The sequence below is a fragment of the Phocoena sinus genome, chromosome 11, assembly GCF_008692025.1.
Source record: "Phocoena sinus isolate mPhoSin1 chromosome 11, mPhoSin1.pri, whole genome shotgun sequence".
Classification (NCBI taxonomy): Eukaryota; Metazoa; Chordata; class Mammalia; order Artiodactyla; family Phocoenidae; genus Phocoena; species Phocoena sinus.
In genome coordinates, this window is record NC_045773.1 from 66,515,868 (window position 1) to 66,531,155 (window position 15,288).

The 15,288-nt window shown below is 49.1% G+C and overlaps 1 protein-coding gene across 4 annotated transcripts in view; it reads right to left on the reverse strand.

Moving 5' to 3' along the window:
* Positions 1-15,288, reverse strand: part of CPNE5 (copine 5) — a 90,865-nt gene that overhangs the window by 32,972 nt on the left and 42,605 nt on the right. For 2 of the 4 annotated variants that reach the window (XM_032650527.1, XM_032650526.1), the window contains exons 6-9: positions 15,160-15,236; positions 13,324-13,383; positions 11,133-11,183; positions 10,784-10,847 (exon numbers count right to left, since the gene is read on the reverse strand). In XM_032650527.1, the coding sequence (XP_032506418.1) occupies positions 10,784-10,847; positions 11,133-11,183; positions 13,324-13,383; positions 15,160-15,236 (252 nt within the window). Of the gene's footprint in view, positions 1-10,783; positions 10,848-11,132; positions 11,184-13,323; positions 13,384-14,519; positions 14,673-15,159; positions 15,237-15,288 lie in introns of those variants that run through there. The other 2 variants (XM_032650528.1, XM_032650529.1) reach the window with 2 other exon arrangements.

The following is a 15,288-nucleotide window of genomic DNA, read 5'->3' on the forward strand; positions in this document are numbered from 1 at the left end:
AAGCCACTCTGAGCTTGGTCACCTAACCCCAAGCCCTCGCCGGCCACATCGCCTCACTCCCTTACATGACTGTATGGTTCCTAGAGGACATTCAAGTTTAAGTATCACTTTCACATGCACTGACTCACAAGAGGCTCATCTAACTCTCAGGTAGCTATAGCTGGACCATGACCCCCCCATTTTACAGCTGAGGAGCCTAAAGCTCAGAGCAGGGAGCAACCCCTACAAGTTTATCAAACAGAGCCCTGGGTTTCTGACTCCCCTGACTAGTTCACGGCTTTGGCTGACCCAGACCTAACACTCAACCCAAGAGCATAAGGAAGGTACCAGGACTAGTGAGAATCGGTTGACCTCTCCTCTCACACGGCTCCTAGCCCCTCAGCTTGCTGCAGCCAGCAGGGCACTGGGCAGAGATGCCTCCATGTCCTCCTCTTTGCCCATCCCCGTGTGGTCTCTTCAACCTGAAAGCTCTGCATCCCGACAAATCAGCTGCCAACTGGCCAGAGCTCAAGGCTCTGTCAATAGTCCCTGGGGCCTGGCCTGGCCCTGGAGGGAAGCAAGGCAGGAAGCAAGCCACCCAGCTCTCACGCTGCCCGCTTCCTCTCAGTGGCGAAGAGGGTCTCTGGAGATCAGTGTCCTACAGCCCAACGAGGACCAAAATGGTGGCAGGGATGAAGATGCAACCTCTCACAGCTTGAAGGACATGGTCAAAGGTTGGGGCAGTGGGTACGATATAATGGTTAAGAATATGGTCTCTGGAGCCAGGCTGCCTGCTTCCGTTCCATCCCCTTACTAGCTGTGTGACCTAGGGCAAGTTACTCACCCTCTCTGTGCTCAGTTTCCTCATCTGTAAAATGGGGGTACAGGCAAGGTCTACCTCATAGGCTTGTGAGAATGAAATGAGTTAATTGAGAGCAGCGCTGAGAACAGTATATTGCACACACTAAGTACACACTAAGTGTGTACAAGTTATGATGATTTGGATATTTCTCCCCTCCCCCCGCCCAGTGTGTGGTCTCTGTCCCTGCCCCGCTCCTACCTCTACCACCTCATATGCCTTCCCTCAAGGACATCTGACAACAGCAAACAGAGCATTCCTCCATTCACTTGCTCATTCATTCATTCAACAAACATGTATTAGATACCATCTGTGTGGGCCTGTCACTGAACTCAGTGCTTTACAGCCTTATCATATTTAGCCCTCAGAATAATCCTTTGTTGCTTTTTACAAATGAGGACGCTGGGGGTTGGGGGAGCTAGGTCACCTGCCCAAGATCACCAGCTGGCAACTGGTAGAGCAGAAATTCAACATGTATGAACTCAACATGACTTCAAAGTCATGCCTCTTCCAGCACAGAGCACACTATAGTTCATGAGACCCGCTTCCCTGTATCTTTAGAGTCGCTGATTTCTTCTGACTCGGGTCAGGGCTGGATTTGGGTTAGCCTGGGCTGAGAGGGTCTCCTGAAGGGAGGCCCTGAGGGGCAGTGCTGGGGTACAGTGGCCAGCACACGGAGGCGCCCAGGTAATGATGGCTTTTATCATGTCCCTCAGCATCGCCCACCTGAGAGGGACAAGGAGGCCGGATTGAGGGCTTCCAAGGCCTAGAAGCCCCAGGAATCTGAGAGCCTCCTGAGAAATCTAGGACTTCAGATCTGGAATAGAGAATGGCTGACTTACCGAGCACTTACTCGATGCCAGGTGCTGTGTTAAGCCTTCTCTTTACATACATTATTTCACTGAATCCTCATTATAACAGTATGAAGTAACTCCTCTAGTCTCCCAGTTTACAGATGAGGAAACTGAGGCTTTTAGAGGTCATCCAAGATCACACAGTGATGGTAACAAAGGCAGTTAGACTTCAGGGCTTTCCCTCACACCCTCCCAGAAAGATCTCTAGCCTTCTAAGTCCATCCCCAGCAGTCACTATCTTTCCCCAGGAGAAAGTTCCAATCCCATCCCATGCTGGATGGAGGGAGCACTTTAAATGCCTCCCTGGGGAGTTTCATCTCAAGGCCTAGAAAGAGGAGGAAGCCTAGGACCTGGTAGGCTCCTCCCTGCACTGGCTATATAATTTGTGGGACCCAGTAAAAAGGGAAAATGTGAGGTCCTTTGTTCAAAGAGTATTAAGAGATTTCAAGACTGTAACAGCAGAGCAGTAAACCAAGAGCAGGTCCTGTGTGACTGAACAGATCACATGCCCATAAAGTGGGCCCTGGATGGAACCATCAGCGGCATCAGAAAACAGACCAGACTTTGCTGAGTAGGAGACCCAGCAAGGAATGCAAAACTCTGAGTTCTAGTTTGTCCCAGCAGTCCTTCAAGCCCTCTGAGCCTGTTTCCTCATCTATAAAGTGATGCACTGGACAGGATGATCACCACTGTCCTTTTCAGCTGGGCGGTTTAGGTTTTGGTGCTGATGCCACAGGGAGCGTACTGGGAAAGGGGCGGCATCTGGGGAAGGCTGGCGCTCAGGGGACAGTCTGGGAATCCAGGATCCCTCCAGCATAGCTTGGTGGTTATCACAGTGACTTCTCCCACATCTGGAGGTCACCTGTGTGACATCTTCACCTGAATAAATACAGGCAAGCTGCACATGACACCTATACTGGTTGACTACGAAATACACACATATATTTGAAACAACCAAAACAGATGCCACAAAATCCAGAGGCAAAGCTCTTATTTTTCCTTCCTAGGAGGACTCCTGCGGGCCCTGCAAGATCAGGGAGGGGAGGAGGAATATCAGAAAAATATTAGTGCAGAACTTAATAGACCCTAACTTCCAGGACTATTTAGTGCTCCACTGGGAGGGCCATGGTCCCAGCACAGCACCTGACAGAGAGAACAGTACAAAGGAGCCACAGACACCTGGTTGGAACCCCAGCTCTGCCATCTACTAGCTGAGCAGCCTGGGGCAAGCAATTTAACCTAAGTCTTGGTATTCTCCTCTGGAAAAATGGAGTAATAATGCCCCCTGTGAGACTGTTGGGAAGACCAAGGGAGATGATATATGTTAAGTACCAGTCCACAGTGCCCAGCATAGAACAGCTAAAAGAATAGAAGCCAACACTCGCCAAGTGCCATCTACTCCCGGGCTGACCCATATGGAATTGCCAATGTTCAACTCGTGTTTATCTACGATAACTACAATCGTTATTCCTATTTTAAAGCTGAGGAGGCTGAGGCACAGAGAAGTTAATACCCTTTCCTGAAGCTACAAAGCTTAGTAAGAGGAGAAGCTTGGATTGAAACAAGACAGTCTGGCTCCAAAGATTAATAACTGAGATTCCAAATGATGACCCCGAATCATCAAGATAAGTTTAATTATGTTTTGTAGCCTCAGTTTGAGAAGTCAGAGAAGTGTGAAATCCATTTTAGAAAAGTCTCCTCTATGCAAGCTAGCTTAAAGAAAAAAAGACTGACTCTGAAATTCATCTAACTGGAAACATCCACCAGTGAGCCACATCTCATTCCCCCACCCCACCCCCATGGCAAATATGTGTGAGGCATTGCTGGGAGCTTATTTTGTTCTTCAACCTGATCTGCCTTCCCTATTGCCACCCAGACCCAGAAACGTTCGCCAAAAGCCCATTATGATAAACTATATGGGGCCATTGTCAAATCCGTGGGCATAAGACAGAACTTCAGAGAGCTTTCTAGGCTATAACCAAGGCAAGGTTCCTCCCTAATGGGTGTGTGGCCCATGGGGAGCCTGTGAGACAAGGAGCATGGAGCTGCTTGGGGACTTGCTTTTGAAGGTGCTTCTGGGTTATGTCAATAGTCCTATTTACTATGCTTCAACTGTTCCCCTTAAATAAGGGTTAATGAATGAATCAACCCTTGATATACATGTGACCCCAGGAAGAGGCTAGGGAAGCGGCAATAAAATGCACTGGGCCAGCAGGATCAGGGAGCAGCAAATTCTGGCTGAGGGTCAGAGGTCCTGCTGTTTGACATTCTCAGCCTGGCAGTGGGGCTCTCTGAACACATGATATGCCTGTCCCAAACCAGAAGCATCTCTGGAATCAACTGCAGAGATGATAAAACAGCTCCCGCAATATATAATTTTCTGCAATTTCTGCCTTTTCACCCTATCTTTTAAAAAAACATATTAAGTTCTTCTAAAACAGCAGGATTGCCTCAATTTGCATCTTTCCGCATGTTAATCAGGCTGCTTGGGAGACCACAGCAAACAGCCTTTCTCTCTGGGATGGTGGCCTGGCCCACTCTAGTATGTTAGGCCTCCCTGACCCAGGAGGTCAGCAAGTGGGCTGAAGGCTGGGAGAGGGTAGCAACACCCCGGGGGTTGGGGGTGGAGAATGGAAGGCTGCTCTGGCTTGGGTCTTGCTGGCAGCCCCCAGGATCAGAGCAAGGATAAGGCAAGTGCAAAATTTAAGGGACTCCAAAAATCTCAATAATCAAAGATTTTAATGAGATTTTTTTGATGTGGACCATTTTTAAAGTCTTTATTGAATGTTACAATATTGTTTCTGTTTTATGTTTTGGTGTTTTGGCTGCGAGCCATGTGGGATCTTAGCTCCCCCACCAGGGATCAAACTCGCACCCCTGCATTAGAAGGTGAAGTCTCAAACACTGGACTGCCAGGGAAGTCCCTAATGCGATATTTTAAAAAATCAAAATCAATGCAAAAATCCATGATACATAAAATATCAAAAATCTGAATAAAGCCATTTTACAGATGAAGAAACTGAGGCACAGAGAGGTCAAGTAACCTGCCCAGGGTCACAGAGCTCGTAAGCAATGGCATTTGGTCTGGATCCAGAGACCAAGTTCTAACCACTTTTCCCTACTGCTCACATGCTGTACCCTAAGAAGCATTTTTAAATAGATGGTGGAACCATGGTGACATTTACTGTCTTCTCTTTAATATTTGCTGCATTTTCCAAATTTCCTGGAATTAGTACATTGCCTTTTTTAGTCTGAAAAAGAAGACATTGATTAAAAAGAAAAAACCTATATGGGAAAAGGATCCGAAAAAAGAATGGATATATATATATCACTGAATCACTTTGTCGTACACCTGAAACTAACACAATATTGTAAATCAATTATACCCCAATATAAAATAAAAATTAAATTAAAAAATAAAAATAAAGAATCATTAGCCACAACTCTGAAATTTAGCATTCCCGTAGGGAGAAACACAACTCAGAGCTGGGGGTGATTCCGTGACCAGTGACCTTCAGAAGGGCTTCTGCATTCATAGAGGGGCCCAGAGCCCCGGCCTGCCTGGGGTGTAGGCATTCAGGGATAGAAGCAAAGACTCCATAGGCTAGAGTTTATTCTAATGCAGATGGTGAGTATTAAAGTTGGTCTAGGAGGCTAGGCCTGTCGCTACACATTGATGGGAATAACCACCTTGAGGTCAAGCTGGTTTTTCTCTCCTGTCTTAATGAGTGACTTCTCAAGCAATCCAATCAGTTGTGTAACTGTTGATTTGGTCATTCAGAGGCTGAATACTCCAGATTGACCATTCTTCCTCCTGCTCATTGAGCCTGTGTGTCTGGCATACTAACCAAAATCCATCAACTAAAGTTCAAAGAAAAATGGAACAATTCAGCTATGAGGATGTTCACTGCAGTAATAATTATACTGTTTCCTTTAAGAGAATAGCTTTAATAAATTATGGCCCATCCATAAACAGAAAAATGATATACAGCTATTAAAAATGTCTTCCAAGAATATCTAGTGACATGGGAAAATAAATCTGGTTACCATATTCTACTAATTATAAGAAAAAACTATATATTTGTACGCCCAGAAAAAAAGCCTTGGAGGAAATGCATCAAATCACATCAACAGTGATTATCTCTTGTTGATGTTTCTATTCTTTGTATTTTCCAACTGTCTGTTAGAAACATGTTATTTTTCTAGCATCAGGAAAAGTGTTTTTGTTTTGTTTCCTTTCATTCTGTTTTTTTTTTTAACCAGAAAGATAATTTCTAAGACCAAAACATTACAAATTAACTTTTTTAAAAGGTGATGTCTGAATCCTGATCATTTATCATGAAGAACACTTACACTTGTGCTGGCCACACACACATTTTTCCCAAACATCAACCTGCATATTCTGACACTCAGAAAACCTTCACCACTACCCCCCACTTCACCTTACCTCTTTCTTCCTACCTTTCTCCCTCCGTCCCAGGACTCTTCCTGAGCCTCCCATATAAAGACACTGGGCTCTCTCTGAAGTTTGTCTTTAGAACAATGAGAGTCCTGACTTTAACAGGATTCAAAGCTAAGCTCCCCGGCCACAAGGTCCCACACAACCTGGCCTCCACACTCACCCACACCCTTGCCTCTCTGATGTCACTCATCACTCTTTTCCTGCTCCTGGGCCTTTGCAAGAGCTAACCTCTTTGCCTGGATCCATCTCCCCCCAGGTAGCTGCAAGGGCTCAGTGCCTCACCTGTATGTATTTTGGAATAGTGTACAGTATATCCATGAATTTTCCTTCAAGATACTAAAGAGTGCTATAAAATATTTGTTATAAAAAAGAGGCAGGGGGTCTTCCCTGGTGGTGCAGTGGTTAAGAATCCTCCTGCCAATGCAGGGGACACGGGTTCGTGCCCCGGTCCGGGAAGATCCCACGTGCCGCGGAGTGGCTAGGCCCGTGAGACATAACTACTGAGCCTGCGCGTCTGGAGCCCGTGCTCCGCAACGGGAGAGGCCGCGACAGTGAGAGGCCCGCGCACCGCGATGAAGAGTGGCCCCCGCTCGCCGCAACTGGAGAAAGCCCTTGCACAGAAACGAAGACCCAATACAGCCATAAATAAATAAATAAATAATAAATAAATAAATGTATTAAAAAAAAAAGAGGCAGGGTTGAGGACCACTGCTGTGCTGTGATTGCTGGTTGGCAATTTCTGTCTCTCTCTCTCATACTAAATTGGAAACTCTGGGAGGGCATGAACTGAGCCAAAGCATATCTGATGAAATGAAATGAATGAATACACGAGCAGGCTGGTGATACCTAAAAGGGGCGGGGGAGGGGCAGCTGCAGTGTGAAGCTTTGACTCCCTCCGCTTGTGAGAGGTGAGCCACACTTTTGCCAGTGTGTACAGGGACCTGACTGGGAGGCAGTGAGAATGTGCATCCGGCCAGGATCTCCTGGTTCCAGAGCAAGGCTGGCCTGGGTGGCTGGCAGCCCTAAGGGTAGCTAAGGGTCTGGGGAGGGGAAGGCAAGGAGCTATCTGCTCCCTGCACCCGCAACACCCCACTGCCTCTCTCCAGAAGCCCAGCCACTCACCATGCCTGCTAAAGGCTACCGGCCTGACAAAGACCACAGCCCACAGCTGTTCCATGTACCATGAAGACTCGGGACTTCCCTGGGTGAGGGAAAGACTCCCTGAACCAAGGCTTGGGCTAGAATCCTGCAGTCTTAGGCAGGTCACTTCAACCTCTCTGCATCTGTGCACTGGGTTACTCACACCTACCCAGCCCTGAGCCCCATGGTGACAATCAAATAGACTGTTAACATGAGAGTCTTGGTCAACTGTGAGGACTATGCAAATACTGCTCAGTATTACACGGAAAAATCATTGTTTTACTGATGAGCATAATGAACTCCTGGGTCATTCAGAGCCCCTTCAGGAGATTAACTCATCGTTGTCAATATCAAGTATCACTGAATAATATTTTGGATCAAATTCGGATTGTTGGAACTTTCTTGGTATTTAAATTCCAGATGAGAAGGGCTTTTCTATAACCCATCAAAGCATGCTGGTGACCCGCTGGAGTCTACTCTAATCTTTTGCTGGTCCCTGCCTGCCCACACCATCCCCATGGATGAAGGGAGGGTTTGTCTGCTTTGGCAGAATATATCCATTTGAGCAGGAAGCCCTGCTCTGGTGAAAAACCATCTCTCAGACTCCACCCTCTTCCTTTGATCCTCCTACTGAATGCTGGAACGACAGAAGCAAAGCCGTTCAGATGTAATTATTTTAATTCAGCCAGATGCTGGGAATTAGTCTCTTTTCCTTGCAAGTATTCTAGGGAAAGACAGAACTCAGCCAAAGATGCCCCAAAAGAAAAGGAGCTGACAATATCAAGAGGAAGGGAGGGAGCCCTCCCCAACCCCCACTTGCTCTGAAACAGCTTAAATCAAAGAAACTGCTGTCATCCCTGGATGAAGGCGGGGAAGGGAGGAGTGGGGAAGGAGGAGGAGGAGGCAGAGCCTAAGGGGTATTAAACCCAGACTGTTTACCAATCCCGGAAAAGTAGACCAATAAGAGCACCCAGCATTGTCTAGAGCTTTAGAATTTCCAAAGCAATTTCACTTGCATTACTTTATTTAATTATAAACTAGGGAGGAAGTCACCAACTGAGTTATAAGCATGGGGGCAAACTGAATCTAGGCTTCAGGGAATTCAGATTCAACCTTTCCCAGACACCCACTGGGAGCCCAGCCCCTGCTAGGCACAGTCACCTTCACAATCTCCTTTAATCCTCACAGCCACCCTATCAGCCCCAGCATACATGTGGGGAAACTGAGGCTCAGGAAGCTTGAACAGAAGCTCTAGTCTACGCATCAGCTGCATTCTCTCCCTTGTTGGGACTCTAACAGCGTTGAGGTCACCAGCATACATAGGCATAGGAGTTTTCATCATCACCTGCTTCTAAACATTTGGTTTGTGCTTCCTATTCATTCAGTCACAGATTCACAAAAGAACCCCTGTGATCACCTACTGCACGCCACGCCCTCTACTGGGTGTATAGGAGGGGGAGGTTTGGTCCTGCGGTCAAGTTCCTCCAGACCCACTGAGGTAAACAGACAAGTAGAGAAACCAGATTGAGCAATTGTGTTTGAGATGATTTGGTCATTGTTATACTGCCCTGTCCTAACAATCCTGTGTCTTATTCTCCAACTGGAAGGCCCTGAAAGCAGAGTTTGGGGCACTACAGCCTAGTCATGAAAGACCCTGGCTCTAGGACCAGACTGCCTGGGCTCACATCTCTTCTACTCAGTGGCTGTGTGACCTTGGGCAGGTCCCTTAACCTCTCTGTAAAATGAGAACCATATACATCAGATATTATAATACATCATTCTACGGATTACATTACATATTATAATACATCAGATAAATAAACTGATACTATATACCACTTAGCACAGTGTGTGTCTCAGAATAATCGCTCAATTAATATTGGCTAACAATTTATACCTCCATACATACCAGTAGTTCTCAAAGTATGGACCAGGAACCCCCAAGGGAGTCCACGAGGCCAAAGCTATTTTCATAATAATGCTGATAAGACATGGAGTTTTCTAGAAGTTATCCAACAGTGATATCATAACAGATTGACTGCAGAAGCTGATATGAAAATCCAGCTCTTCTGTTAAGCCAGACATTAAAGTGATATTTTAAAATATAAAGCAAAGCAGTCTTCTCAATAAATGAATTTTATTTTGGAAAATATAGTTATTTTTCAAAAAAGATGTTACTTCTGTTAACCTATAATGGGTTAAACTATTGTTATTTTTAAATGAATTAATACATAACTTAAATTTCTTTCTTTTTTTTTTTTTTTTGGCAGCACCGTGCTGCCGCATGTGGGATCTCAATTCCCCAACCAGGGATTGAACCTGCGCCCCTACAGTGGAAGCGCGGAGTCTTAACCACTGGACTGCCAGGGAAGTCCCTCAATTTTAACTTCTAATATGGTAAATACTGATAGCTAATGGATACAATAGTTATACTGCCTTCCCAGGAAGGTCAGAAAATGCTGTTTCTCCTCATCCCTCCCAGGCCCTCTAATCTGAGCTGGATCCAGCCCCACAGGAAGCTGAGTTCCCAGGTTACCCCAGAATTGGTCTTGTGCTCACACTGTCGCTGTCTCCTCCTTTTCTCCTTATGACCTTCTATGTTCTCACCTGTGGCTCCTAATTAACCTAAGGGGCATGCAAGCCTGGGTAGTTTAGGGGAATAAGCCTGGGTTTCAGAATCAGGCTGACCTGGATTAGAACCCTGGCTCTACCACTTATTGTCCTTGAACAGGTGATTAGCCTCTCTGAACCTCACTTTCCTCATCCATAAAATGGGAATAACAACGGTTACCCTACCTCTTAGGATTGTTGTCAGAAGTAGTGATAACATGTAAAATGCCCAGACATTGATAGACAGAAACTATCACCATTACTGCATTTTATCAGCATTATTAGCTATTGGGTCCCCTGAGCCCCTTCTTGGGTGCTCAGCTACCTGCCAGCTGTCCCCATCTCCTTCTTTCCCACAGTCCCACAGAAGAAGCAAAACCAAGGGCTGCCTAGGATTGCAGACTCTGGCTTCCCAACACACACACACACACACACACCCCACATGCTCTCCCTCAGCCCCATGCAGGGGTGTCACCCTACTCCAGAGCTAAAAGTGAAAAATGACAACTAAATGCCAAGCGCCCAGGCTCCAAGAAAAGGCCCCTCTGTTGCTAGTGTCAGTGCCAAGGCAGTCTTGGCTCAAGGACAAGTGAGCGGTGGCCATGATGGGGAGTGGACCAGGGCTCCCAGCCCAGCTCTGCTGCTGACTGTGGGCGAGTTTCCTCCTGTCTCTGGGTCTCAGCTCAGCTGTAAAAAGGGAAGACACCTTCTAGCTCCGATGCTGTGGACTTCTACGACAGCCAGGTCAGACTGAGGAGCCCGGTCTTCCCCCAGTCCCTCCAACGACACACAACGGTCACAGAGAGGCCAGCTTGCTCTCTGTCACTGCTTCAACCCCACCCCCACCAGGTCCTGTCCTGGAGTCCCTCTGCCACTCACCCTGCAGTTGCTGAGCTCCTCAGCGGACAGGATGATGGTGCCACATTTCTTCCCTGGGACACCACTGGGAGAGGAGAAGATGAAAGAATGGAAAGTCAGACAAAGACAGAGCCACAAGCCTGAACTCTCCCTGAATCAGCCCTCTTCATCCTCCTCCCGCCACCCCCAACCATCCAGCAGATCTGCCCCAAAGCCCCTAAGAAGACACAGTCTCCTGTGGCCTAGGGCACTGCTTCCTGGGCCAGGCCCCCAGGCCTGGAGCTGCCCCGCCCCCTGCTCCCCAAGAGCCCGCCAAGGAGGGTACTGTCTGCAGTGAAAGTCCTAGAATTGGAAAAGCATCCAGACTCACCCGGAGGCTTCCAGACCAGTGGTCCTCAAACTTTCCATCCAAAGACCACTTCTGTGGGCAAAAGACCTCGTGGGCTAGCCACCCCACCCTGCACCCAGCTGATCCCCAGAGTCCTGGAACATTCCAGCTCTGAGCCACTCTGATTCATTGTAGGTGAGAGAGCAGTAAAAGGGGGTAAAGCAGGAGGACTGGTATACTCTTGGTGGCAGCTTGCCGGGCCCTCTCCCATGGCTCCCTCCCCTTAAACTTCTTGGCTGGGATCTCTCTGGGGGAGAGAGATCCCGGCCAACCATGTGCCTTCTCTGTGAGGGAGGCAACCGGGACATGAAGTCAACCCACCCAGAGAATCCCCTCTAGGAGGGCAATTCCCAGGGTGGAGCTCTACCCAGGGGATCTGCACTACCTCTTCCTTAGATCAGGAGGGCCCCCTCCCCCAGGCACCATCCCATCCCATTCCGATTGTTTAGGACTAACCCAGGGGGTTCCCAGTGCAGCCAGGGGCCACTGGGAGGGAGAAGAAAATGGCACGTTGTCCAGTAGCTGTGTGACTTTGGGCTCACTACTACACCTCTCTGAATCTCAGTTTCATGGCCCATAAAATGGGTGTAATTGTAGCATCCATTTTACTAACTAATATGCACACACACAGTGCCCGGCACAGAGAAGGCCCTCAAGAGCACCATTTCTCTCCCTGCCTGGTTTCCTTTACAATCGTGCAAAGCTGATAAAATCCAGCCCCACAATTGGGCCAGCCTCAGGGTCACCAGCATGTTGACTGTGGATCACATTTTGAGAACCACTGATGGAGCTCTCCCCAGTGCCAGCTCTTAAAGGGAGAAGTTCTCAGACAGGGGAGGCATGGGAGCCGGTCCTGAGGGCTGATGAGACAGCCCAAATCTCTCCAAATCAGGTGAGCAGAGCAGAGGCTGCATCTCGAGGTTCCCCTGCCATAGGGAGGTGGCGGTGCCTGACAGCTTGTCCCCCTAGACTTGGGCAGCTGAGTTGAGTAACCCAAAGCCCCTCCCTACCTCCCCCGCCCCCCAATCTGGCCCTCCTTGCTAGTAAAGATTGATTTGTTTGACCAGGGAGATAGAATCCTCACACCAGCCTCCTCTGTCCAATGGTTCTCCATCTGCTCCTCTCTTTGCCTCTTAGCCCCTCTTCTATTTCCAATCTTTCCTTCCACGCTCTCAAGCCCCAGTCTGCTCCCACCTGCTCGCTCGGCCTCTCTCTCTCTCTCTCCCTCCCTCCCTCCCTCCATCCCTCTGGTCTTTCTTGCTCTCCCTTTCTGTTTCTCTCTCTGACTCCTGCTCCCTCTCCAATTGCTGCTTCTCTACTCTTCTTATAAATTAGCATCCATATACTTCCTGGGCTGTGAGCATCCCTGGGTCCCCTGAAGGCCTCTTTCCCACAACCCGCTAGGCTGGTGGCCAATCCAGCTGCTGGGACCCCAACTTCTAGGAGCCCTCTGCAAAGGCCAGTGGAGCTTTGCTTACTCAGCCAAAGTGCTCGTCTCCAGAGGCACCTCCAGGCTGGTCCCCCAAGCAGATGCTCCCTACCCTGGCTCCCCAACCCCTGCCAGGTGAGGACCCTTTCTCCAACCAGGAGAGGAAGGGGAAAGAGTGGGAGGGTCTTGGTTGCCATATCTGCGTGAGGCCAGCCAAAAGCAGATGTTCAGGGTGGGGGCTGGAGGAACAAGGCCAGCCTGCCACAGCTGGTAAGCAAATGCGGAGAGTAAGGATTTAGCGGAACTACTCTGTGAGCAGGCTGACATCCAGCAGTGGAAGCAACGGAGAAGAAGATGGGGAGGAGATGAAGATAAGAGAGGGGAAGGGTTAGAGGAGGTAGGAGGTGGAAGAAAACTGGCCGGGAGAGAGGAAGGGAAGGAAGAGTGCCCAGCCCCTGCTGATTCCCAGAAACAGCCCCTACCTCTAAGCCCCACCCTGCTCCCTGAAGTCCTATGAGCCATTGGGGCTGGGGATGCTGGAGCTCTAGCCTGGACGGGGGGAGGGCCAGCTGCGGAGTGGCCCAAAGTGCCACTTTAGGAGGGACCCAGGACCCTCTCTGTGTCCCTGACCAGGGCTAAAGGCACAGTGGTAGGAGCAGGGACTGGGCCAGGACTCTGAGGCCCCCTCTGCAGAGCTGGCTGAATGTCTGAGGACTCCAGGGCTAGAGATGTCTGGTGGCCTACCCGTTGGATACAGCTGGCATGGGTTTGCCTGTCCTGGAATTCAGGCTGAATGCTCCTATTCTGTGGAGAGAGAGAGAGCAGGTCATGAGCTGAGTATCCCCATTCTGAGAGGCCAGAGCACTTGGCATCTAGATTCTTGGAGACAGGTTTCTGTTCTGGGTCAAACATCAAACCAGGACCAAGAGCCACAGGCCAGAGGAAGAAGAGGTCTTCTTCCCAAACCTTGTTGTGAAGCCCTGGGCAGCTCCACCCCAGGGGTTCTCAAAGTGTGGTCCCCAGGCAAGCAGCATCACAGCCCCTAGAAATATGTTAGAAATGTAAATTCTCAGGCCCTTGCCCAGACCTGGGGTTGGAGCCCAGTAGTCTGTACTAAACAAGCCCTCCAGGTGATGCTGATGCCTGCTACAGTTTGAGAACCTCTGCTCTACCTCTTTGAGCCTCAGTGTTCGGGCTGTGAAATGGGGAGATTGCTGAGATAATCACATGAGGCCATGGAGACAAAAGACTGTCTGGTTCAGAACAGATGCCCAATGAAAGGGAGCCGTTCATAGGTCTAGCCTGGGAGACAACTAGACTCAGACACATGAAAACTTCATGTGTCTTCAGCGGGAAGAGTATATCCCCCTCCTTCACCAACACCCAGCATCTCAACATTTTAGATCCCGCTTACCCTTTAAGGCTCCTCTCAGTAGCCATCCCCTTTCCCAAGTCTTCCTTGATCCCTCTTGAAGGTGTGTCCCTCCACCAAAGGTAGGTCAGGGGACAGCACAGACCCAAATAACTCATGTGCATTTGATCCAGGCAGTGGGGAGCTGAGAGGGGCCGACACAAACTCACTCCCGGGACCCCAAACTCTATAAACTTCAGAGCCCCCAAACATAAGTTTACTCCCTGTTCTCAATAAATGATAGCTATTTGTCACTATTTTCTGTGAACCCAGAGGAGGAGATGTTTGTGGGGATAGTGAGGCCTTTCTGGGGACCCTGAAGTTACCACACAGTTACTGGGCGTCAGAGACAAGGGCCTGGGAGAGAGACCACCCCCCCCACCCCCCCACAATAACACATTCTGCAGTTATTGATCACGGTGAGGGGACAGCATCCAGTGTGAACTTGGCAGAAGCAAGTGGGGGGCTTTTCTGCCCACCCTGCCCTATGACCTGGACACTTGTCTTAGTGTGCAGGCCTCTCTTGCCTGGGCCCTACTCCTGGGGCTTCCTGAAACAGGGACAAGAGAGGTCACCCCATCACCTGGCCAACCTGGCTGGTCCCTGAAGCCACCATCAGGCTCCACTGTGACAAGCCTTGGGACTCCACATCCCAGAGCCTGCTCAGTATAATAGTCTTCCCCTAAAAGCACTTAAAACCCTATGATGCAAGGGCAGGGTAGGATAGGGAGGGCCTCACCATGCCCAGCTCTGGCCTCAACAAGGTATGAACAATCTGAGGAATACTCTTTGTGAGTAGATCCCTGGGTTCAAATCCCAGCTCTTCTACTTCCTAGCTGTGTGGCCTTGGGCAAATCAATTTCCCTCTCTGGGCTTCAGTTTCTTCCCCTGTACAATGATGGGGTGGGGTGTGAGAGTGGGGTAGATAGTATCTCGGGCCATGCTAAGGAACATGGGGTTCTAATAACTGAGCCAGGGTCCCTCCAAGATAACTGGGTTAAAAGCCCTGCAAGGGCAAGGCCCATGAGGTCTCCTTATTTCCGATTGTCTGTTATGACTGGCTGACTGCTTTGCCTCTCCCCTGAGCCAGCCCTCAGCAAGGATGAACAGGAAGTTGGCCCATCACTGAGGAAGCAAACCAGACAGGTCCCACTCCCCTGAACACTTACGTGAGGGACTTCTCCAGGCGGCTCCCAGGGGACCCCACAATCTCTCCAAGGGTGCAGAAGGCCTGGCCCAGAAAATCCTGCACATCCAGGGTACAGAAAAGACCACTGTCACCCACTCTGCTCACAGCC